This window comes from Camellia sinensis, chromosome 14, assembly GCF_055761805.1.
Source record: "Camellia sinensis isolate YWXY chromosome 14, ASM5576180v1, whole genome shotgun sequence".
Classification (NCBI taxonomy): domain Eukaryota; kingdom Viridiplantae; phylum Streptophyta; class Magnoliopsida; order Ericales; family Theaceae; genus Camellia; species Camellia sinensis.
In genome coordinates, this window is record NC_138974.1 from 59,574,196 (window position 1) to 59,598,105 (window position 23,910).

At 33.1% G+C, this 23,910-nt stretch overlaps 1 protein-coding gene and 1 pseudogene across 1 annotated transcript; one reads left to right on the forward strand and one right to left on the reverse strand.

The window, feature by feature from the left end:
- Window positions 1-10,114: 10,114 nt before the first annotated feature.
- On the reverse strand, window positions 10,115-12,580 carry LOC114263246 (peroxidase 4-like; annotated as a pseudogene).
- Window positions 12,581-18,809: 6,229 nt separating this feature from the next.
- On the forward strand, window positions 18,810-21,929 carry BLOS1 (GCN5L1 family protein). The gene is made up of 3 exons (XM_028203752.2): window positions 18,810-18,987; window positions 19,116-19,321; window positions 21,590-21,929. Exons 1-3 carry the CDS (start codon window positions 18,894-18,896, stop codon window positions 21,677-21,679), a joined length of 390 nt encoding a protein of 129 aa, XP_028059553.1. The 5' UTR covers window positions 18,810-18,893; the 3' UTR covers window positions 21,680-21,929.
- The last annotated feature ends 1,981 nt before the right edge of the window (window positions 21,930-23,910 follow it).

Consider the following 23,910-nt stretch of genomic DNA (forward strand, 5'->3'; position numbering starts at 1 on the left):
GGAGTAGTGGAGTTTTGGATGAGTTCGGTGGCGACTTGGATTTGGTTTTTTTCTATTTAATTTTCTTAGTTTTCAGTTTTTCTCTGTTTGATTTTCTTATTTTTTTAGTTTATTGATGTAATAATCCTTCATGTATAGAGGCTTGTTTCCCTCCCCGATGGAGGTCTTTTCTCCTCCTTTATGTAGGCTTAGATCCTTCTTTTTATAAAAGTTATTTATCTCTTTTCAAGAACTTATAATACTGTTATATCAGATTGATTCGATCTTTTTTGGTTTTACAATAAAAATTTTCTTTTCAAACTAAAAAAAAAAAAAAAGTGACACTAATGAAAAAAACCACATGGATTGTGAACTTTACTAGTCAAATTTAATTAATAATCTAATAATTTTCACATGCAGGGTTAATCATGTCATAACAATCTATATGAATGGTAATATGGTAATAACAAATGTGCAATCTTATTCTGTTATTTATTTATTTATTTTATTTTTATGGAGACATCAATTTTCATAACTAAAACTCTTATCCACAATATTAAAGGTGTGTAGCACTTCTCATCGCATTAGATCATAAAATTTATTTAGAAAAATAATACACTGCTCATATTCATATAAATATAATTCAAATTCAATTCTTATATGGCCAGAACACATTTAAAATCAATCTAAGTCATCCTTTTTTTTCTAAATAAATTTCTCAGTCCATAACATCACATGTAGTAGAATAAACCGACAAAATTTTTGATGTCTCAAACCTTCTAAAAGGAAAGAGTCAATCAAAAACCTTCTAAAAGGAAAGAGTCAACCAATCACTCCAGACAACAAACAAATTATTTTCGTTAAATGAGTAGAATGGAGATATTTATTTTCAAATTAATTATTGTAAAATAGCTGTGTAAATATATCTCTATTTCAAATTCAAAATCTTAAAAAGGTGGATTTTAAAATTTTTATTGATGACTTAACAATTATAGATCATTGAATTTTAATGATGTCTTGCATTTTTATACATTGAAAAGTGTAATGAGCCAAATAAGGGTACCAGGGCCACTGTGGAGTGCATTATTGTAACTCAGCCTGGACCTAAAATTACATTATAATACTAGGTCCAATAAACTCATATATTGAATAGAAAATAGCTTACAAAATAAAAATTAATAACCTTGTACTTCAGTTGGCACAAAAATTTTTCTTTTGTTCATTATACATCTTAAGTTCAAAGGTTGGTGGATGTATTTCTCCTCTTATGCGCATTTTTTTTTATTTCAAACAAAAATAAACAAATAAAATACATCAAACCGATCCAGGCCAGACTCAAGGATTATTCCTAACCCCATTTCATTTTATAAATAAGCCTATAAAATTAGTCTAACTTGATTTTATGGACTTAAATATCAATTTTAAATTCTTAAGTGATGGTCAATGTTAACATAATGTGAAGTCATTTTTTTTTTTTTTACTTTTCGATCTAACTTGTGAAACCAGAATATTAGTAGAAGTATATATTTCCATGTTGTGGTAAAGATATTTAGAATATTCCTAGACTTTCCAACTCCAGCTTTTGTAATCCTATATCCACAAACTCTTCATCCCCATGTTTTCTATCCCCTCTCTCTCTCAAACAAAATAAGAACAAAACTGTGAAAAGAATTAATAAGGCATTAAGAGGGAAGGGCAAAAAAAAAAAAAAAAAACATATAAAAAAAAAGGGGGGGGGGAAGAATTTTTTTTTTTGGATCAGCAAAAAGAGAGATTTATTGTTGATAAAAGTAAAGTACATGCAAATTCCATCAACAAATTAGGAAAGTGCACCAAGCATCATAGCCACTCCACAATCCCAACTAAGTTGGCACCGCAAAAGAAGCACAATTATCTGCAAGCACTTAACCTACGATTGGTGAGAAACCAATCCAGAGCAACTAAAACCAAAAAAAAAAACAGAACAGCAACACCAAACAGAGCAGCATACAACAGCATAGATTACCTGTTGAAAGTTTATACTTATTGTGCGTGCAATATATGTTAGTGAAGGTTTGTTTTGTTTATTTTATTTTTTTTGGTCTTGCAGTCTCAACTATATCTACATGGGGTTCGAACTCACAACCTCCATTCTAAATTGGAAAGTATATGATTGTGGTATATGCCAATGCACCTGATTTTATGTTTTTATTCTTTTTATCCATTAGTGATCATATTATTTCAATAATATAGATAGAATAAACACTTTGTTTTTGAAAAATAAAAATAAAATCTACAATACAGATACAAATTCACGAACTGACAGTGACCACTCTTTGTGAATATGTATCAATTTAATTAATGACAATTTTGAAACCAAAAATAAAATTGAAAGTTTTCTTTTCTTTTGATATCTATAATTTTGATAGGGAAAAAGATAAACAAGCCCACTTTTTAGACGCATTTTTTAGACCCAATGATGTATATGTAATATGATTAGTTAATAATTAGAGAAAATATGAGAGAGTGTGTTGTTTTTAATATTCTAATTGATTCTCATCATTGAGTTTGAATATTAGATCTAACTTTTCGTCTTAAATGGCAATAATCTGTTGACAATTAAAATCCTTGTTTGTAAAGCTAATTCAAATTTATGCCCATATAAAAAATAAATAAATAAACACTAAAATTTATGGCTCAAAACTACTAATACAAGACCTAACACATCAGTTACATGCCAATATAGCAAGCCTAAGAAGAGAATAGTTCATTGCCGCTGTTAAAAATCAAAACATTTCATTCTCATATATTTTTATATATTTAAATAATTGTTTTTATATACCAAAATACTAACATTAATCACCATTGTAAAGATTTCCCTTAAACTAAAATGGTGCTGGTTTGCTTGTAAAAATATTCTTGTCGTCGTCATCTAATTCAATACTGATTTAGGATTAAATGTGACAAAAAATATCTCACCCACCAATTCGACCCGAATTTGGGGATGCTGCTGCGCGGGATGTGCAGCAGCATCTGTTGTGCGGTGAAATGGGCCCATTTCAAGACCCATTTTGATAATCCGAACCATTCACATTTTAGAATACTTCAAGTAGAACATGCTTGCAAAAAATTAAGTTAATCGGATATCGTTTACCTATTCATCCACTCACATTTGTATTTATTTTAATACTTTAAATCACAATTATTATTTATTTTTGTAGATAGAAATGTGAGTGGATGGATGAACGATATCCAATTAACTTGATTTTTTGCAGGCATGTTCTACTTGATATATTCTAAAATGTGAACGGTTTAAATTATTAAAATGAACCCCAAAATGGACCCATTTCTCCGTACCCCGCGCAGCAGCATCTCCCATCCCCAATTGACCCAGCTGTAGTTTCAAGTATTTAATGGTTATTATTATTCATGTAACACTTGACTGGAAACCATATTTGATTTTTAGTACATGATGTGTCACGTGATGATAAGCTCTGCATTAATGGATGATTATCTATAGGAGATGTCATCTCTCCTATTGGTGTTATTTGGAGTCTTTTTTAGTTATTTGAATCATTTATTTTGTAAATTTTATTAAAAAAAATAATTTATATAAAAAAATTATGTCCATTCAATAATTTATGTAATCCTATGTCTTCTCTGTTTTTTTTTACTAAATATATAATCCTATCTTATGTCCATTCAATAATTATTTATTTTAAATAATGTTGGGTGAGCAAAGTTCTGTAACTCCATGTGACAAACGATACTATGCATCAAGGATACTATGTATTTTATGAAGTATTTCAAAACAAAACAATACAAATGAATACGAAGAACACACCCATAAATATAATTATTGCTTTAAAAACAAAGAACACACCAATCTTTCCACCATATAATTATTGCTGTTAAAAACGACCACACCCATAAATATAGCAATTAGTTCAGCCGTTGAACGAGAGGTTGGGGGAATTTATAACCAATGAATTGAGAAAGTGCTACCGGGTTATAATCTTTCGGACTCCATCAATATAATTGCAATCATCTGTTGGGTCTATCATTGTTTTAAAACTTGATAACAACTGTCAGGCACACATGCCAAAGAACGAGAAACCTTCAAAATCTTCAAGACGAATATGAATTCAATTCAGGTCAGTTTGATTGGGAGTTTGTGTGGAGGGATTGGATTATCAATTTGTAGAATCAAACTAATTTATGTTTGTATGCAACATGTCATGAGTTTAACAATCTCATGGGAGTATAAATTTCCTCCCATAGTGGGATTAGAATTTCTATGGGAGAGTTGGGATAGTTAATCCCCACACACAAATTATTGGCTAAAATAATATTTTGCCCTCCACTCTACAAAATCAATAAAATTGTATTATATATGAAAGGGGTTTTTAGATAATTTTATAAATTTATTCATAAATAACTAATATCACCTTACTAGTACACAAACAAATATATTTTATCTTACATCTTTAATTTAATATAACCCCACTAATAATCTTTTCATCTAACTGATTCATCTTCCCTCAATACAAAGCATACTCATAACTAGAAAATCAATAAAGAAGCTTCCTCTCTTTTTGGGTAATTCTGAATTTTTCGTTTATGGAGTTTAACTCAAGTTTCGTCATCATCATTCACTTTGCTACACTCTTCTTCATAGTTGTGGGGATATATTTTCTGAGTACCGACACGTGGCAAGGTGACGCCGACGTGTCAGCCGAGGTGCCACGTGTCTTGGACGTTGTGCCGAGGTCATCTCGGCTAGGCCGAGGTTGCCTCCGAAGATATCGGAATCCGAGATAAGCGGATAAGGGACAAGAGTCCTAGAATGAAGAGGGAACTCAACTTGGATATGGACAAGAGTCCTAGATTGGGAGAAGACTTCAGTTTGGGTAAAGATAAGACTCTTAGAGAGTTTATCCTAATCCCACTGGGAGTCCCAGATTAGCAGTAATCCTAAGTCCATTAGGGCCAGGCTCCTTTTGGGACTAGGATTGTATTGGCTATAAAAGAGAGGTACCCTCATGGGTCTAAGGTATGCTTTTGATACTCAAGCTTGTGAGTTTAGTACTTGATTTATCTTTGAGAGATATACTGACTTGATCGTCGGAGTGCCCCCGTGTGGTCGAAACCACCGCGGGATTCTTATATTTCTGTTGCAGGTCAGTCAGGTGCCATCTATTCTGCCAGTGCTCTCCAGCTGGTTACTAAGCGGGCAGTGTGGTCAGAAAATCATCCACACAATTTGGCGCCGTCTGTGGGAACGAAAGGAGAATAGATGGCCACCACCGTACAAGATCAACGTGTCGGAAACAACTAGTTTAGCAAGGATGGAGAATATGTCGACATAATCGGAATGAAGACCCTTCCAGAAGGGATACAAAGACAGGGGGCATGAGCGCTCCCAAGAAAATAACATTCAAAGAGCTCAACCTGAATGAGCAGATCCAAGATTCCAGAAGACATGATCTCGGCCTAGATGAGTAGGCCCGAGAAAAAAAAAGCTCAACCTGAATGAGCAGATCCAAGATTCCAGAAGACATGATCTCGGCCTAGATGAGTAGGCTCGAGAAAAAAAGAGCTCAACCTGAATGAGCAGATCCCAGATTCCAGAAGACAAGAGCTCGGCACTTAAACTCGAGAAGAGAAGAGCTCAGTGAGCAAATCTCAGATCCGAGAAGATAAAAAAGAAACACACAAGATCGGACTGAAGGTAGCCAAGATGAAGACCTGTTGTAAAGACCACAAAGGAGTATGTGGAAGCTATGCACGGGGCAAATCCCTTGCCTACAGAACCATATCAAAGGGATTCTGGTGACCCTACGGACAAAAGGATGCAGAGGCTTATAAAAAACATGAGAAAAGAAACGGCTTGCCAAAGCGAGGCCGAGGTAACAATGGATCCAGCAAGCAAGAGGCAGAGAGAAGAAGAATATGTTTAACACTTGTTGAAATTTGTAGCAATTTACAAGTTGAAGTTAAACCGAGATTATTCCTTATCTTCACTTGTTGAAATTTGTAGCAATTTACAAGTCGAAGTTAAGCCGATTCCTTATCTTCACTTGTTGAAATTTGTAGCAATTTACAAGTTAGAGTTAAGCTGATTCCTTATCTTCACCTGTTGAAATTTGTAGCAATTTACAAGTTGGAGTTAAGCTGATTCCTTATCTTCACTTGTTGAAATTTGTAGCAATTTACAAGTCGAAGTTAAGCCGATTCCTTATCTTCACTTGTTGAAATTTGTAGCAATTTACAAGTTGGAGTTAAGCTGATTCCTTATCTTCACTTGTTAAAATTTGTAGCAATTTACAAGTCGAAGTTAAGCCGAGATTATTCCTTAATTCACTTGTTGAAATTTGTAGCAATTTACAAGTTGGAATTAAGCTGATTCCTTATCTTCACTTGTTGAAATTTGTAGCAATTTACAAGTCGAAGTTAAGCCGAGATTATTCCTTAATTCACTTGTTGAAATTTGTAGCAATTTACAAGTTGGAATTAAGCTGATTCCTTATCTTCACTTGTTGAAATTTGTAGCAATTTACAAGTTGAAGTTAAGCCGAGATTACTGTTTCTCTTCACTTGTTGAAATTTGTAGCAATTTACAAGTCGAAGTGAAGCCGAGGTTATAGTTTGCACACTTATAGCAATCTACAGGTTGGTCCAACCAAAGAAGATGCTTAACACTTGTTGGAATTTGTAGCAATTTACAAGATAATGTCAAGCCGACATATGATCATCTGTTGAAATTTGCAACAATTTGCAGGTTGAGGTAAAAGCTAAGTATATTGTTTAACACTTGTTGAAATTCGTAGCAATTTACAAATAGCTTATTGTTTAACACTTGTTATGTTAATCCTTGTTGATCCCTGTTACAGTATATGTTAATCCTTGTTGAAATTTGTAGCAATTTACAAGTAGGCTAGACCGAGATCACCGTTTAAATACTTGTTGAAACTTGAGAAAAAGTTTGCAAAGTTAACATTGAGTGGTATATGTTTCACACTTGTTAGAATTTATGAAAAGTTTGCAGGTCAGTATCTTGCCAAAATAAAAGTTTTGTAGCTATTATACCCGAGGTATGTAACCCCGAGAAGATCGCACAAAGGAGGCAAAATATGAAAAGCATGCAAAATATAGAATCATGCAAGAGCAGTTAGAAGAAGATCAAAACAGAATTCGTCGTGATTGACATGCCTTCACCTTACAACATCATCTTGAGAAGGCCATGGTTGCATGCAATGGGGGCAGTTCCCTTAACGTTGCATCAACTATTGCGATTCCCCACAGAGCATAGGATTGAAGAAGTCAGAGGAGACCAACTGCAGGTAAAGAATTGCTCCATGGCAGCAATGAAAACTACCTGCAACATTCGGGAACCAGGGAAGGCAGAGATTGAAGACGAGGACATGGAGGTCCTAGATGATGTCGGCAAGGAGCCAGCCAAAAAGAGTAAAGAGACACTAAAGAAAATCCTTGTCCAGAAGGGCGACGAAGAGCGCTTCATTCAGAGAAGGAAAGTTAAATTAGACATTCAAGAACAAGGAGGCACATCGGCCATATGCAGAGCTTACATTATCTAAAGAACAAAAAGGTACAAGAGTACAAGTGACAAAAAAAGGAAAAACTTCAAAAACTGAGATGATGCTTAACCGAAGTTAAGCCGAGATGATGTTTAACACATGTTGAAATTCTGAGAGAATTTACAAGTTAAAAAGTGCACAAAGTTAAATGTCGGCAAAAGATTCGCCGAAGTCAAACGTCGTTTTGATTAGAACCACTAAGTGCACGCCAGAAGTGGTGACCAGAATTGTGAAAGGAATAAATGCTTCAAGAAACAGCGATGATAGTTTGCAAAGGCCAAAAGAAAGAGGGTCTAAAGGGGGTGAATTAAATACCAGAAGTTTTAATACATCGGCGAAAGAAGAACACATCAGGTCTGTGACTACACAACGAAGCCCACTTCCCTAATGTGATCCTAAGTACAACTTACGTTCACATTAGGGGGCAGGGAGAAGGTGTAGGGGGAAGGAATGATAATTAAGGAGCAAGGAATGTTAACACTTGTTGAAATTTTTGAGCAAATTACAAAATGAGTTAACCGAAGATTATGAAGTCTACCACTTGTTGAAATTTATAGCAATTTACAAGTTTGGTATAGCCGAGATAAACACTGAAAGACATTTCCGAGATATGATCAACCGAGATGACCAACTAGCTTGTTAAGAGTTGAGAAGGTTGGCAAGTACAAAAATGAGGACCTTAAAGAACTAGGGACTGAAAGCAAGAACGTCGGACTAATCTGCTTCGACGGACGACAATGGTTCAGCCTCGGCAGTCAGTTGGAGGAGCTTCTCTACCGCTACCTCGGCATCAATTTCAAGAAGGAAGCAAACTACTCGGCATCAGCGGTAGGTTGTGTCTCACCCCCAGAAGACAGTTGGAAAGAACTTCTCAGCAGCCTTCTCAGCCACGAGCTCAGCATCAACCTCCTGAAGAGTTTGATCAAAGCTCTTCTTGGCGATTGGCGCCTCGAAGTTTGAAGGCAAAGATTGAAAGAAAGAATCTGGAAAAAGACACAGAAAACAGAAACAAGAATGTAATTCATAATCAAGAATGGTGATAAAGCTATCAAGAAATCAAGACAAAAAGATTGCACAAGTGTGTCAAGCCAAGAACAGTAGTAGAAATCAACAGATGTGTGAACAGTGTGTATTCAAGAAGATGATTTGGAAATAACTGGTAAAACAAGCAATGGTGATTAAACAATGAAGCAGAGCTTCTTGGAAAGCAACAAGAAATAAAACTAGGAAGAACAGTGGCTTACCAGAAAGAGGGAAGCCGGAATGAGAATCGCCAAAGTCTGACGACAATGACAGAATGACGTAAAGCTTCACCGGAGGAGAGAAACGAAGACAGTTGCAAAAGCTTGAAAGCTTGGAACAATGACGGATTTAAGCAAAAAAGCTAGAAAGAGAAAAAATCAGAGGATTGAATGAAAAAAAGAGAAAAATAGTCAAGAAGACGACAAAGTTCAAGAATAAAGCCAAGTGCACAGGCACTAAGTAAGTATGTGAATAACAAGAAAGTAATGACCCAGACATGATGCTAGCAACAGAAAGCGGATATGACAAGAAAAGTGCCAGGAATTCAAACAATTCAAAACTTGAAGACAGACGAAAATAGAAGGCAACAGATGGCAAATAAACAGATTCAAAGTAAATCAGAAGAGTTTTGAAAAATTGAGCTTAATAAAAAAGTAAGAGTTTATGAACCTACAAAGTGAAATGAACGTCGATATGAAAATCGTCGGAGTCAAATAGATGACTAGAAATCGGGAACTCACCAGAGAGTGTGAGTGGAGCAGTTGCAAAGCTCTTGGAGTTTACGAATTAATGGAACCAGAACCTCGGCTAGGAGGTACGATTTCAAGCAGCTTGGAATGCATAAAACTTGATTCTTGACACCAGTGGCCAGTAAAGTCCAAGGAACTTTGAGGTCGGCAAGTTTGATCTCGGACAGAGGGGCACAGATGAACGAACAGTGTAGGTTCCATCACCTCAGAATGCCGAGGTAATAGAACCTAGGGGGCAGTTGTGGGGATATATTTTCTGAGTACCGACACGTGGCAAGGTGACGCCAACGTGTTAGCCGAGGTGCCACGTGTCTTGGACGTTGTGCCGAGGTCATCTCGGCTAGGCCAAGGTTGCCTCCGAAGATATCAGAATCCGAGATAAGCGGATAAGGGACAAGAGTCCTGGAATGAAGAGGGAACTCAACTTGGATATGGACAAGAGTCCTAGATTGGGAGAAGACTTCAGTTTGGGTAAAGATAAGACTCTTAGAGAGTTTATCACAATCCCACTGGGAGTCCCAGATTAGCAATAATCCTAAGTCCATTAAGGCTAGGCTCCTTTTGGGACTAGGATTGTATTGGCTATAAAAGAGAGGTACCCCCATGGGTCTAAGGTATGCTTTTGATACTCAAGCTTGTGAGTTTAGTACTTGATTTATCTTTGAGAGATATACTGACTTGATCGTCGGAGTGCCCCCGGGTGGTCGAAACCACCGCGGGATTCTTATATTTCTGTTGCAAGTCAGTCAGGTGCCATCTATTCTGCCAGTGCTCTCCAGCTGGTTACTAAGCGGGCAGTGTGGTCAAAAAATCACCCACACAGTTCACCTTCCTACAATTCTTTCTTATCTCACCCTTTGATTCAGTGAGGGGTTTAATGTCACCCATCTTAATCATTACTGCAGCAAAATCAGAGTAGAAGGCTTCGGGATCTTTGCTATATATTTCAACGAGGGATTTGCTATATTTTTCAACGAGGGGATCAGTTGATCCATCGCCGTGTAACACTTGATCAGAGTAAAGGAGTCCCTTTTGAATGATCAGGTTCTTGTAGTAGTTATTGTCAAAATTTTTGAGACTTGATAATCTAAAGGAGCAAAATTGTTGCCCCCATAGCCAGTACTTGGGCAGTTTTCTTGCCTCCTCTTAGCAAATGAACTGTTAATGTTGGTATCGTGATAGATGCGATCTTGGAAGACGACGCACCTTGCTTGCCCTATTGTGTGGGATCCTGGTTCCAGAATGAAACTATTTTAGATGGTGAAACATTGACATATATATTGTAACACTAACACTCCTCTCTTTTGTCCTATACACTCACATGGATTATGATCTAATTTTTAGTTAATTTTCAATTTACAAAATTTAGATCAATCGTGTGATTGCGAGTAATGGTAGAAAGCAACAAACACTTCTTTTAAGAGAGAGAGAGAACCGGATAGGGCAACCATATCCTTGGTAGACAGTCCTACACGTTTGAATGTATGGATGAGTTCTTTGAGGGTAGAAGTATAGGCTGGAAGTGCACTATCATTGGCAAGTGAGAAACTGGCTGTTTTAGAATCCCTACGTCCAAGTTTGACATCCCAAGTTGGCCCTCCAAGCTGCAACAAATTACATAAAAACAAAAATTAGAGTAATAACCAAAGACAACCAAATTATACATAATAATCTTGTAAACATGATTCTTGATACAGATGAATGGGTAGGGATGGAATCTACTTACAATGACAGTGGAGTCACGAGCTGCGATAGCTACAATATCAGCGGATGAGACTACACCATGGCAAACAGCCTCCACCTTGGACTTGATATAATCAATTACATTATATCCCCTAACGGATTTATAGTTGGGACCTACAGTCTTCTCTCCTTTGAAAGATGAAGTGTCGTCAATGAATATTGACCCATCACAACCCTCTAATCAAGCATGAGACAATTCCATAAGATACAAGAAAGCTCTGTTAAAATATACTTTTTTGACCAAGAAGAAAATGCATATTCATATTCAACATGATGGGCGAATACTCAACAGAGGAGCTTCTAAATATGCTCACTAGATTTATGTTTATACATATCACATTCATTATTTGGTAAATATGTTTAGTAGCTTCCATCCAATAGGGTCTTACCAATTTCAAACAGAGTAATCTAAACATTAAAGAGATGTAAAGCCTTACACCTATCAAAAAAAATTATGCACCCAAAAAAAGTTCCAAGTTAGGCATTTAAAAAATAGTGCACATCATGTATATTCAATTGAGGTGTGGTGTAGAGAACATTTTATGAATCTAGTACACATGCATTTCTTAATGTATTTTTTTAAGGTACATATCATTTCTGTATGTACCACATACATACTAACTAACAGAAAAAACTAGTTTAGCATGGAATATAAGTAAACAATTGGACTAATTCAGTTAATTTTAACCCTTGCATCTTATTAGGAGGTCAGAGATTCAACACTTGCAATAGATAAGAGATAAAGGTTCTTCAATCCCCCCTTCTCTAAGTTACAAGATCTATTGGAAGAAGGAAAAAAATAGTGTGTTACACGTGGCATGCATGCTTATTTTCTAACCTATGTGTTAATCATGAAGAAGAATATATATACACCACTTCGATTCAGATATATACTTGTAATAAATAAATAAAAAATGGCATCACTAAATTTCTGTAAATAAACAACAATGAAGAAGAAGAAAAATTTACGTTAACAAAGCAATCATGGAAGTGGAGGCGAAGGAGAGAAGCACCCATGCGCTTTTCCTTTGACACTACACATTTAACCGCTGATTTCACGATATTAGGCTCTGTTTGGTAGAGCTGTGGGAAAGTGCTTATAGCTTATGCCTTAACAGCTTATAGCTTATAACTATGAACATAAGCTAATTTCTGACTTATAAATTAAGCATCTCCTGCCCCACTCAAAGAATAAGCTGATTTCTAACTTACAAAAATTTATAAGCTGCATTGTTAAGCTAAACCAAACACATCAAAATAGCTTAAATTAAGCTGAAAGCTGAAATAAGCAGCTTTTAAGCTGCACCAAACAGGCACATAGTGCAGATTTGGACAAGTCTTAGAGTAGAATTTAGTGGAGAGTTTAGCAGAGGAGATTGTACTACCCATTAAGCGCACAAACAACATGAATGTGACATTAATCACCATTGAAGATGAAGAAGAAGATGAAGAAGAAGAAGAAGAAAAATATGATGATGCACAAGAAGCCATTTCTAAGTACAGTAAGAGAGAATGTGTTGAGAACATGCCACTTGCAGGGTTATATATACTTACAAGGCTAGGTACAAAAGAATGTTGATATTTTTTTTTTAATAAAAATATTAGAAAAATATATTAAATTAAATTAAATAATAATGACAAAATAAACTCTTTTTTTAAATTAAATAATGAAATACAGAATAAACTGCATGAAACATATCTCAAGACGGATTCACATAGATATACAAAATAATATACAAGAAATAGTTTGAAGAATAAAAGATAAGCGATACAAACCGAAACCTGTGTAACCACAATTTCCTTAAAATAGATTCACTGCCTCTTGATAGCTGCTGGAGGTATGTCAGCGTGTATCTCTCAGGATACGACAATCAAAACCAACTAATGCAAAAACGCCTTTTGAATAGATTCGGCGAACTTGTCAATGGCAGCACTCTCTTTCTAACAGGAACCAAAAAAAGGGCTAGCAAAGAAAATAGGGGAAAAAAAATTGGTATAAAAACCATCTCTAATTTTATTATCTCAAGATACTATCTCATTTCCCATCAAAAATCTCTCCAAAATTATTCTACTAAGTTGGAGGGGAAAACCTCTATTTATACTTGTACGGGAGAACCTTAGCCATGAAATCTAACATCAATAGGGTCATCAAATTGCCATCAGCCAAAGCCATAAACTCTAGCCATTAAAGTTAGAGTTACAAAGGTTAAAAACTCATAGCTACTAATATAGTTATCAATTCCATCAACAAAAGATGAGAATCACGAAAGTTTAAAATTTTCATGTGTTTAAAATATACAAATAAATATGTATATAATGATGTTTGAATAATTCTAACAGATAAGTTGCAAAATGAATACGGGTATTGAGTCACAACCAATCCAAACTCAGTTTAAAATATATGCACAAGACAAGCCCAGCCTAGGATAGTACAACCTGACCCATACCCAAGACTAAGTCCAACACATACATATAAACAAGCCTAGGCCAATCCAAACCAAGACTAAAAATAAGTTCAAGTCCAAACCTAGGATCAAGCTCAACTTCTATTAATGTCCACCTTATGAGACAATTCTCATTCATAACCTAATGGTTTCAACTCATTATTTCTGTGTTTCAACATTCTCACTTAAAAGAATACAAAACCACTCGGACTCACCTCAACCAATGGTTGGGTCTCACTTTAATTTTGAATTAAAGTTGCTTGAAAAACCATTATTTTTCATCAAAGAATACATGTGCAAAAAGAAGGACTATTAAGGCTGCATTGTTTCATGGATTTAGAGAATGATTTGAAAAAGGAAAGAGAAAAAATATGTGAAACCCAGATAAAATGTAGTCGAGGTGTACGTAAACTGGTTTGGATACCTGAATATCAAATATATATATATATATATAGTTATATTTCATTCATATATAATTAACTATTTTTCTTTTTATTTTCAAATCTCTCTCCAAATTTATAAATCAAATACTGCTTAAGAATTTTTAAAAGAAAGTGAATCACATTAACTTATGTTAAAATATGAAAGAAATTCATTAAAGTATTATAAATTTGATATAATTATATTAAATTCCTATAAGATTTTAATTCACGCAATATTTATTTTATTTTTAATTCATTAAATGATGATTGCCATTCTTTTACATTGAAATATATTTTATCCTATTTATCCATATGTCTACACATCATCTGTATTAGTTTTAGATATTTTAGTTTTACTAAAAGTAAGATCAGTATAATTATACCTAATTGAGCAAATAATTTTAAAATTTTAGAAATAATTTTTTAACATTTATTTTCATCGAACTAATTGAAATATAATTTGAAAAACCAAACAAACATAATAAATTTATATGTCATTTGATCTAAAAATAATTTTAAGTTAAAAACGAATTGATCAAGTCAAGGGTGCACATAAATTCACATAACGAAACGATGGCCACATACTTCTACATCAAAGGCTTCTAAAAAAATAATAATAAATTAAAAACGAAATGATCAAGTCAAGAGTGCAAATAAATTACATAGAAAATGAAACGATGGACACATATTTCTACATCATAGGCTCCATTTCTGGTACAAGCAAACAATGGTCATTAAAAAAATATTGTAAACATTTAAGATTACTATTAAAGATTGTAAACAATTTTGGCTCTTTCTAATTGGAATCCTTAAAATCAGCTCAATTAAACATTACTTAAAATCGATTAAGCTACTGAGATTCGTACTGTGACTGCTGCAAAGAGATTGTAGTATTGCACTTTCTTTTGTGTTTCTGTTCTTCGGAGTCTTTTGACAACAACTAGAAAAGTTAATTTTTTGATTTTTTAACTTTTTTACACAAAAAAAAATTAACTTTTTTAGTCAAAAAAATTAATTTTTTACCAACTTTTCAAAACACTCCTTTATTTTGGTTGTTGTTATTGTGGTTGGATTTTCTCCAACTGTGTGTGGTACTAGTAGATTGGGCTTGCTAGTTGGTGTCAACTTAATTGGAATTGGCTACTATAGCTTTGATGTTTTTTACACCCTCTATCTTTATTGATTTAGGTATTATAATTGTATTGCTTGATTAGCATTAATAAAGATTTATTTGGCCGTTTCAAAAAATAAAGAGAGATTGATCAATAAGTCTCATATTTTAGACTTGTAATTCATACAGTCCCATATTTTTTCTTGTGATCTATTTAGTCATTTTAGATGTGTAATGACTCATTTGTCCACTATATTAGAGTGTCACATTTGGAAAAATACATTAAAGAGTTTTATAGTGTAACATCATACCCGTCACGTTAGAATATCACATTTGAGAAAAGTATACGAAAGAGTTTTAAATTTTTTTAGAATGTCACATTATACCTGTCACGTTAGAATGTCACATCTCACATTTGGAAAAAGTACACTAAGGAGTTTTTAATTTTTTTAAAGTGTTACATCATACTCCCCATATTGGAGGGTCACATGTCATGTTTGAGAAGAGTACACTAAGGAGTTTTTAATTTTTTTAGAGTGTCACATCATACCCGCCACATTGTCACATATGAAAAAAGTACATTAAGGAGCTTTTATTTTATTTTTTTTTGAAATATCACATTATACTTGCCACGTTATCACATTTAAAAAAAGTACACTAAAGAGTTTTTATTTTTTTTTGAGTAAAAGTTTTGGAGTGTCACGTCATATCCGTCACGTTGTCACATTTAAAAAAAGTACACTAAGAAATTTTTAATTTTTTTAGAATGTCACATCGTTGAAGTGTCATATTAATGCCTGCTACATTGGAATATCACATCATACATGTCACATTAATAAAAGGGTATAATTGTCCACCAAAATACTACCAAAATTAAAAATAGGACCACACGGAAAGAAACTCTTCACTAATAGGACCTAACAGATCAATAGAAAAAAACTTGAGACTAATTTGAGTACTTATTTATGAGATGAGATTTATTGATAAATATCTCAAAAAAAAAAATTAATTAATAATACTTAAAATTAGAACAAAAATAAAGCATTTTATGGTTGACTATAGGCCTCGTTTGTCGATAAGCAATTTTAGTTTAAAAATTATTATAAATTATAATTTTATTCTCTCTATTTTTTTACATATATTTTTATTTAAAAAAATTAAAAAAATTGATTAAAATAGCTAATTTCCAAACAGACCTTAAAGTTTTAAAACTTCATATATAATTTTGTAAGTGCAATTCAACATAATTATTACTCAGCTTGACTTAAATGACTTGATCATTAACTTTTTACATGATAAAATAATTTTTCTAATTAATTATCTTATTAATCTAATTTTCTATAAGCCTTTACGTCTTAAACCATCATTTTTTCTCTTCCTTTTTAAGAGTGGTTGATCATATTTTGTTCTTGTAATTTATATAATCTCATATTTTTCTTATAATTTATTTAATCCTTTTAGATATATAATGACTCATTTATCAGCTATATTGGAGTGTTACATTTGAGAAAGATACACTAAAATTTTTTTTAATATGTCATGTTTTTGAAGTGTTATATTAGAGTGTACACTAGAAGTCTTTTAGTGTTGAAGTGTTATATTTGAAAAAAAGTACATTAAGGAGTTTTTTAGGCCAAGTTTGGGATGTTCCAAAAAAGTCAAAAAGCCAAAAAGTTACTCAAAAAGTTAAAAAGTTAACACTATTCACCAAAAGTCAACAATTACGGCTGCACAACTCCCAATTCAAATTTTTCTCTACAAATCAATTTTTACAATTTTTTATTACACATTTTTCAATAAAAAGTCAAAAAGTTAACCCAAACATCCATATTTTCAACCTCAATTTTTTAGTCCAAAAAGACAAAAAGTGCACTTATTTAGTCTTCCCAAACTTGGCCTAAGTATGTCATGTTATGTTACATTTAGGAAAAGTACACTAAGAAATTTTTTAGTATGTTATTTTGGAGGAATTTTTTAGTATTGGAGTATTACATTTGGAAAAAAAATATAGTAACGAGTTTTTTAGTGTATTACACTAAAGAAGTGTTACATTTAAGAAAAGTACACTAAGGAGTTTTTAAGTATTGGAATGTCACATTTGGAAAAAGTACACTAAGATGGTGTTTGGGGAAAGAATTGGATTAAAATAACCCACTAAAAGACAAAATAGACTAAAATTAGACAAAATGTCACATCCAACCTATAATCATTTCATTTTTTCTTTCACAATCATCAAATCAACTACCAAAAAAAAAAAAAAAAAAAATCAACTTTTCAAATACAACTATTTTAGTCTAAAATAGTCAAAAGATCAAATAGCCAATTAAAATAACCAAACTTCCCAAACAAGGCCTAAGGAGTTTTATAATATGTTATGTTGGCAAAGTGTTTCATTTGGGAAAAATATTTTAGTGTTGGAGTGTTACACTTGAGAAAGTATATTATGAAATTTTTTAATATATTACGTTAGAGTATTACATTTGAAGAAAAAGTATGTATTTGGTTATTATATTGATATTTTCAAACTTATGCTCTTATTTTATATTACTTTTATTATGAAATGGATATGAGTTAAAAAGAATTGTGTATTATTGTTCAAAAATCAACGCATTTACAACTTCCAACTTGTATGCTTACCAGGAATTTTTTTGCAGTGTTATATTGAAGTGACGAAAATGTGATCTAATAATTGAATCTAACTTTACTAAGATGGTTTTCCCCAATAAAGAAAGGTAAAAACGTTCACCAAATCATACCCAAAATTAAAATAAGATCTCACGATAAAATTGTCATAACAAACAAGACCTATCAGTGTATTAGAAAATTCATGAGACTAATTAGAATAACTGAACATTAGCTGAAATAAATTTGTATTTAAAAAATAATAATAATAATCAGTTTGTTTGGTTCCAGTTTTCAAAAAATAATTTTCAGAAAATCCTACTTTTTATTTTTCTTATTTTAATGTTTTCAATGAATTTTTTTTAATATTTTAAGTAATTTTTTTAAATTTTTAGATACACCTAACATAAATACACTTAAAAAGTATAATATTTGTAAAAAAAAAATTTAATACACTAAATATCAACCAAAAAAATGAACATTCAATATATTTTTCGTATTTTTTGTGTATTTATTAATTTGTTAAAATATTTTTTTATAAATATTTTACTATGTAGATACATTTAAGTAAAATGCATCTTAAAAAGGAAAAATATTACTTAAAATTTAAAAAATATTCACTAAAAACAAAAAAAAAAACACAAAAAATAAAAAATAAAAAATTTAATTTTTAAAAAATAAATTCAGAAAATTTAAACCAAACCCGCCGAATAATACCCGACCCTTCAGCTTTGAGATTGCCGACCCGGTTGCGGAGAAAATCCGGAATCTGAGTTCTCTGGCATCCATGTAATCCCCCCAATCAATATCCCCTCCTTTTATTTTCTCTTTGTATTTTTTACTTGTAAGGTCATTGACCTCATTTTTAGACTCAATTTTCATAGTCAGAATTATTCATATTTTAAAATTTGTTCAATATATCACACTTATAAAAAATTAAATTGATCAAATATCAGAAAATATGTGTTCGAAAAAATCAAACTAAAATTTATTTTTTTTAAGAATTTAATAAATAATTTTTCGAACATATGCTTTTTAATATCCAATCAATTTGATTTTTTACAAGTATGATATATTGAACAAATTTTAAAATAAGAACGATTTATATTATAGAAATTAAACTTAAAAATTGGATCCAATGGCGTTGCAAGTAGGAAATATAAGGAGGAAATCCTGATTCGTAATCCCCCACGGCAACCGTTGCACGTGTCATCTTCTCCACGATGGCGACACCAGAGTTGGGAGGATTGGACACTTCGCTGGTTCAATTCATCAGCGATCACCAACACAACTCTCTCAGACTCCGCGACCAGACTGGTTCATCTCTTTCACCACATATACGCATTTCGATTTCATTCATATTCTCTCTAAGCTAGGGTTTCGTATTCGTGAAGTGACCTCCCTACTTGATGATCCTCTATGTTTGTGATTTTGTGAACAAACAGAGAGAGCGAAGAAAGATGCGATTAGAAGCGCGATCCGTGTTTCGGATCTGTTGGTGGATGCTGCCAACGGTGGCGTCCAAGAATCGTTCGTAAACGAGAAGCGGATCGAGCTCGAAACTCGCGCATTGGCTGCCACCGTCATGAGATTCGTCAAGCAGACCGATCGGTGGCTTGCGGCTTCTCATGCCATCAACACTGCTATCAAGGTCCCTCCAATATCATCACCACCACTTTTTACCAATTATATAACAAGGTTTTGTTAGATTAAAACTGGAATTGGACTTAGTTTCACCTAGAGAAAATTCTTGAATGATTAGAGCCATGTGCTTTTCAATCATAGATTGAAGAATGGTCATTATCATTTGCTTTGTTTTATGGCCACTTCTGGTAGTCTGCAATGCTTGAGGTAGTTTATGCATTACGCTCTGTTTTGTTCACTAAAATGAAATAAAATGAAATGAAATTATTATTCTATTATAACGTATATTCTCACATTTGATTCACTACAAAAAAATAGATAAAATAGGTATTACAAATAGAATCATCAATCATTATTACGCAATGATAATATCCTTTCATGAGGAGGCCAAGAACTAATCATTCCATTCCAATCCACATTCATTCTGTGTACTAAACTGTACTAAGCACTACCAAGTGTGACTCGGCCTGTTCTTTTTGTTGTGGGCTTGTTGTGGGCTTAGCGAAAGTTCTGGATATTGCTAGATTGGTCTCCACCACCAGAGACGGAACTGTATATAGATCTACACCAATTATAAGAAATATATGAAATATAGGAGAATGTTATATGTACACCCATTACAAGAAATATACGAATTTTTGTTTTATTTATGAAAGTTTAAAATGTTTAGTCTTATTGCGTGTAGTAAAAGTTACTAGTAGTCAATTTATGGTGTGCATCTATAAAGTGAAAGTGAAAGTAAAAGTTATGAATCATTGTAGTTATGTTATGAACAATATAGTGTAAATCTTACAAATCATTTGTGACGCAAAATGTTACAAACTATTTCGGTGAAAGAAGTTGCAATTTGTTATGGTTATGCTATATATATTGTGATAATGTATATACGATATGCACCTTTTAAAGAATGCACACCATAATAACTCTCTAACATATTGGCGCTGTTTGGGAAGCCATAAATGGGGCTAAAATAGCCTCATTTGAGAAAAAAGCCAAAAAGTAACACTGTTGAAAGTTTTTTCAAAAAAAAAAATATATATATATAGGCTGCACAGCCGGTGCCTACACTGTCAACCTACACTGCACAGCCGGCAAAGGCTAAATTACGATTTTACCCCTTGAAATCAATTTAAAAAAATATATTTTTAGGGGCAAATTTGTCATTTTAAATTTAAACATCATTTCAACACACTTTCCAACACAACAACTCAACTAAAAATTCATCTTATCTTCCCAAACACAAAACTAAAATAGCCTACTAAAATAGTCAAAAAGCCAAATAGCCTACTAAAATAGCTACTTCCTAAACGAAGCCATTATGTTCTAAAATATATTTTTAATTATATAATTCAATTTGTAAATGAAATTAAGTTAACAATTTTTGACTCTCATTAGCCCAATCATTATTTCTCAATACTGCAATGTAAAAACTCTCATTAATTAGTAATGCTATCATGTAATATTACTCTTACATTAAATATTTAACAAAAATAAAAGTGTATCCATTTTCAATTAATAGCATGAAAAATCACGATTGTTAATTGCATAAAAATTCATTGCTTTAAATCTAACCCCACTTATCTTTTCTTTTTTCTTTTTTCCTTTTTTTTTTTTTTGCCCACCCAATGATTAAATACTCAGTCCGTCCCTGGTCTCCACTCTATACAATATTATTGGTTTTGGGCTAAGCCCACAAGGCTTTGAAACGCATATAAGTTACTCAACACATCCGTCACTAGCCGATGTGAGATTGGCACTGTGGTCCAACAGACTATTCCAACACTTTTGATATGGAAATGAATTTTTGTTTTTCTTAGCACTTGTTTGACATGAGTGCACGGTAGGATTGAAATTATTGAGCTCATTTCCATAAGTTTTGTGGCTTTGAAGGCACTGCTATCATGAAAATACATCCTTGAAGGCAATGGTGAACACAATGGGCTTATTCCTTCATAATGCATGAAAATGAACATGATGTCTAAAATCCTAATTTGTAATGCATGAAAATCAGTATCAGTCTGGAATTGTTTGTTTGTAGCTATAAGAATCTTCATATATTGATGACTAGGTGTGTTATGAAGCTTGTGATAAGCTCCTTATTCCTTACTTTTTATATGGGTGTGTGCATGAACCAGAACCTGGAAAGTTTTGTAAGGTTTTTTTTTTTTTTTTTTTTTGGATGTCCTCCTTGAGTAAAACAAATCGGTCAGCAGAGTTTTGAAAGGTATTTGTTCTTATAGATTACTGAAATTTGGTGTGGATTTTGCTTGCACAGGAAATTGGAGATTTTGAGAACTGGATGAGGACCATGGAATTCGATTGCAAAAGCGTTAGTGCTGCAATATACAACATTCACCAAGCATAATCTTACAGGGACAAAGTCTCAAAGCCATTCATCGTGTTTACATTCCTTAGAATTAGGGTGATGAGCTCTGGGATGGGGATTGGAGCAGAGATTTAGACAGCTGCAGGACAGTTGGTTTTTTGTTTTGTTTTCGACTCTTTTCGAAAGTGTTGCCCATTTTTTTTGTTTTGGGTAGTTCCTTGCTTCAACTTGTGGGGCTGCTGTTAGAAATTTTAATAAAAATAAAATATTGATTATTTGTTTGGATGAATTACTTCCATTTATATTTTAATGTCATTGGCTAGAGCTTATCACAAGCACCAAACATGACGTGAATGGCAGGCACATCCAAACCTTGCACTTCTTTTGTTTGTCTTTCTCTTTCTTTCTTTCTTTTCTTTAAGAAGGTTCTTAAACATTAGAACCATAATTCAAAATTTTCCCAAGTAGAACCTCATCTCATAGCTAGTCAACGGTTTCTCCAGTGTTAGGTTTTATTTCTTGGCAATCCCGTTTGACAAAACTCCTTTCAGTTATATTTTTTTTTTCGCACTTTTATTTCAGTGAGGCTATGAGTGTTTAGATGCGAATCCAACCCGAATTGTGCTTTTCAGAGAAGGTACTACCTATGTTGTCAAATCCGGAGACAAAACATTGTGTTGATTCAATTGTAATTTTTTGTGTTTTTGTTCTGTCCGCTCGAGCGGAGCCTTGTGAGCTCGAGCGTAGATTAGCAGGTCTCAGTATTTTGTCAGGGCAAGCAAAAAATACTGGTAGGTGTGATTGTACGCTCGAGCGGATTCTCCTACGCTTGAGCGCATCTCAGTTTGTTCGCACGCAGTTTTTGGTCAGTCCGCTCAAGCGGGCTGTGTTGAGCTCGAGCGGACCGCGCGATCCCAGATTCCCAAGATTTGATTAAGGAGTTGGTTTTCTTCTGAATCTAGGATTACTTTTGGTTCTCTATAAATACTTGGTTTTCTCCCAAAAACTAGGTGATTGATGGGACTTCTCCAGATCTTATTTTTGGATCTTAAGGTTTATTTCTGGAGAGATTTTGCTAGTTTTCTTTGATGTTTTTATTGAGTTTTCAACTCATGATTTAAAGAGAGTACATCAAAGGTTTGTTTGTTATACACAAAAGAGAGAGTTGTTCTTCAGTTGTGGATTCTGAAGAGTTCGAGCCTGAAGCTTTGGTGGAATCCGGAGTGGCTCATCAGAAAGACAATTCCGTGGTGAAGATGGGGTTGGAAGAGGCACATAGAGGTTAATTCAATTAGGCGTTGTGGATTCGCTAGGTAATTGAGAGTATACCTGTGTAATTCCTTTAAATCTTCTTAGTGGATTGTTCTTGTGGCTGTTGCCCGTGGTTTTTTTATCACAGTTGGAGGTGTCCAATTGTGGTTTTTTCCACGTTAAAATCGTTGTGTCTCTTTTTCTTAATTGTTTGATTGGGATTGTTTTATTCTGCTTAAATTTGATACATAATCACAAATCAACATCTAGGGAATTTCTAGATTTTTCATCCAGAACTAATAATAATATATGTAATGTTCACAAAAGAGATGAAAATGTTCAAAGCAAAATAATTAGAAGTGGGTAGTCAGCAACTTAACCAATTAAATTCATCAAAACATACTTTGATACCGATATAAAACAACTCTAGTTTTTAAATTGTTATCTTCTTCAGAAAGATTTTGACTACTTAAATATATATATATATATATATATATATATAAAAGAAAATCTTTTGTGCTGTCTTAATTTAAAGAGATTCCGTTAGAAATGTGAAAATCATCATCATCGCGGTCATCATCATCTTTTATAAGATAAGAACCGACAATGGCGCATGGCAATGCAAGACATTTTGGCCAAAAATGTTTTATATTGTTTGATTAATTAGCATACATTGAATTAGTGATATTAGATGGTAGTAGTTGGACAAATTAGAAGTTTAATATTGGGTTGCCAATGCACGTCTACTAAATTAATATTATAAATCACCATTCAACTCCAATATTTAATGTTTTTATATGATTACTTTTTTGTATACAAACGCTTGTTTTTTAGCAGAAATCTAATTGTTTTAAAAAAAATTGTCTTCTGGGTAATATGTTTGTATAACTATCTTCTAGATAATGTGTTTGTATAATGGAAATTGAATTGGTGTAACGTGAAATTCAAATATGAATGAATCTAAGTTACGGATTCTAAGTAAAATTAGAAATAAATTTTTTTAATTTATAGTATACTTT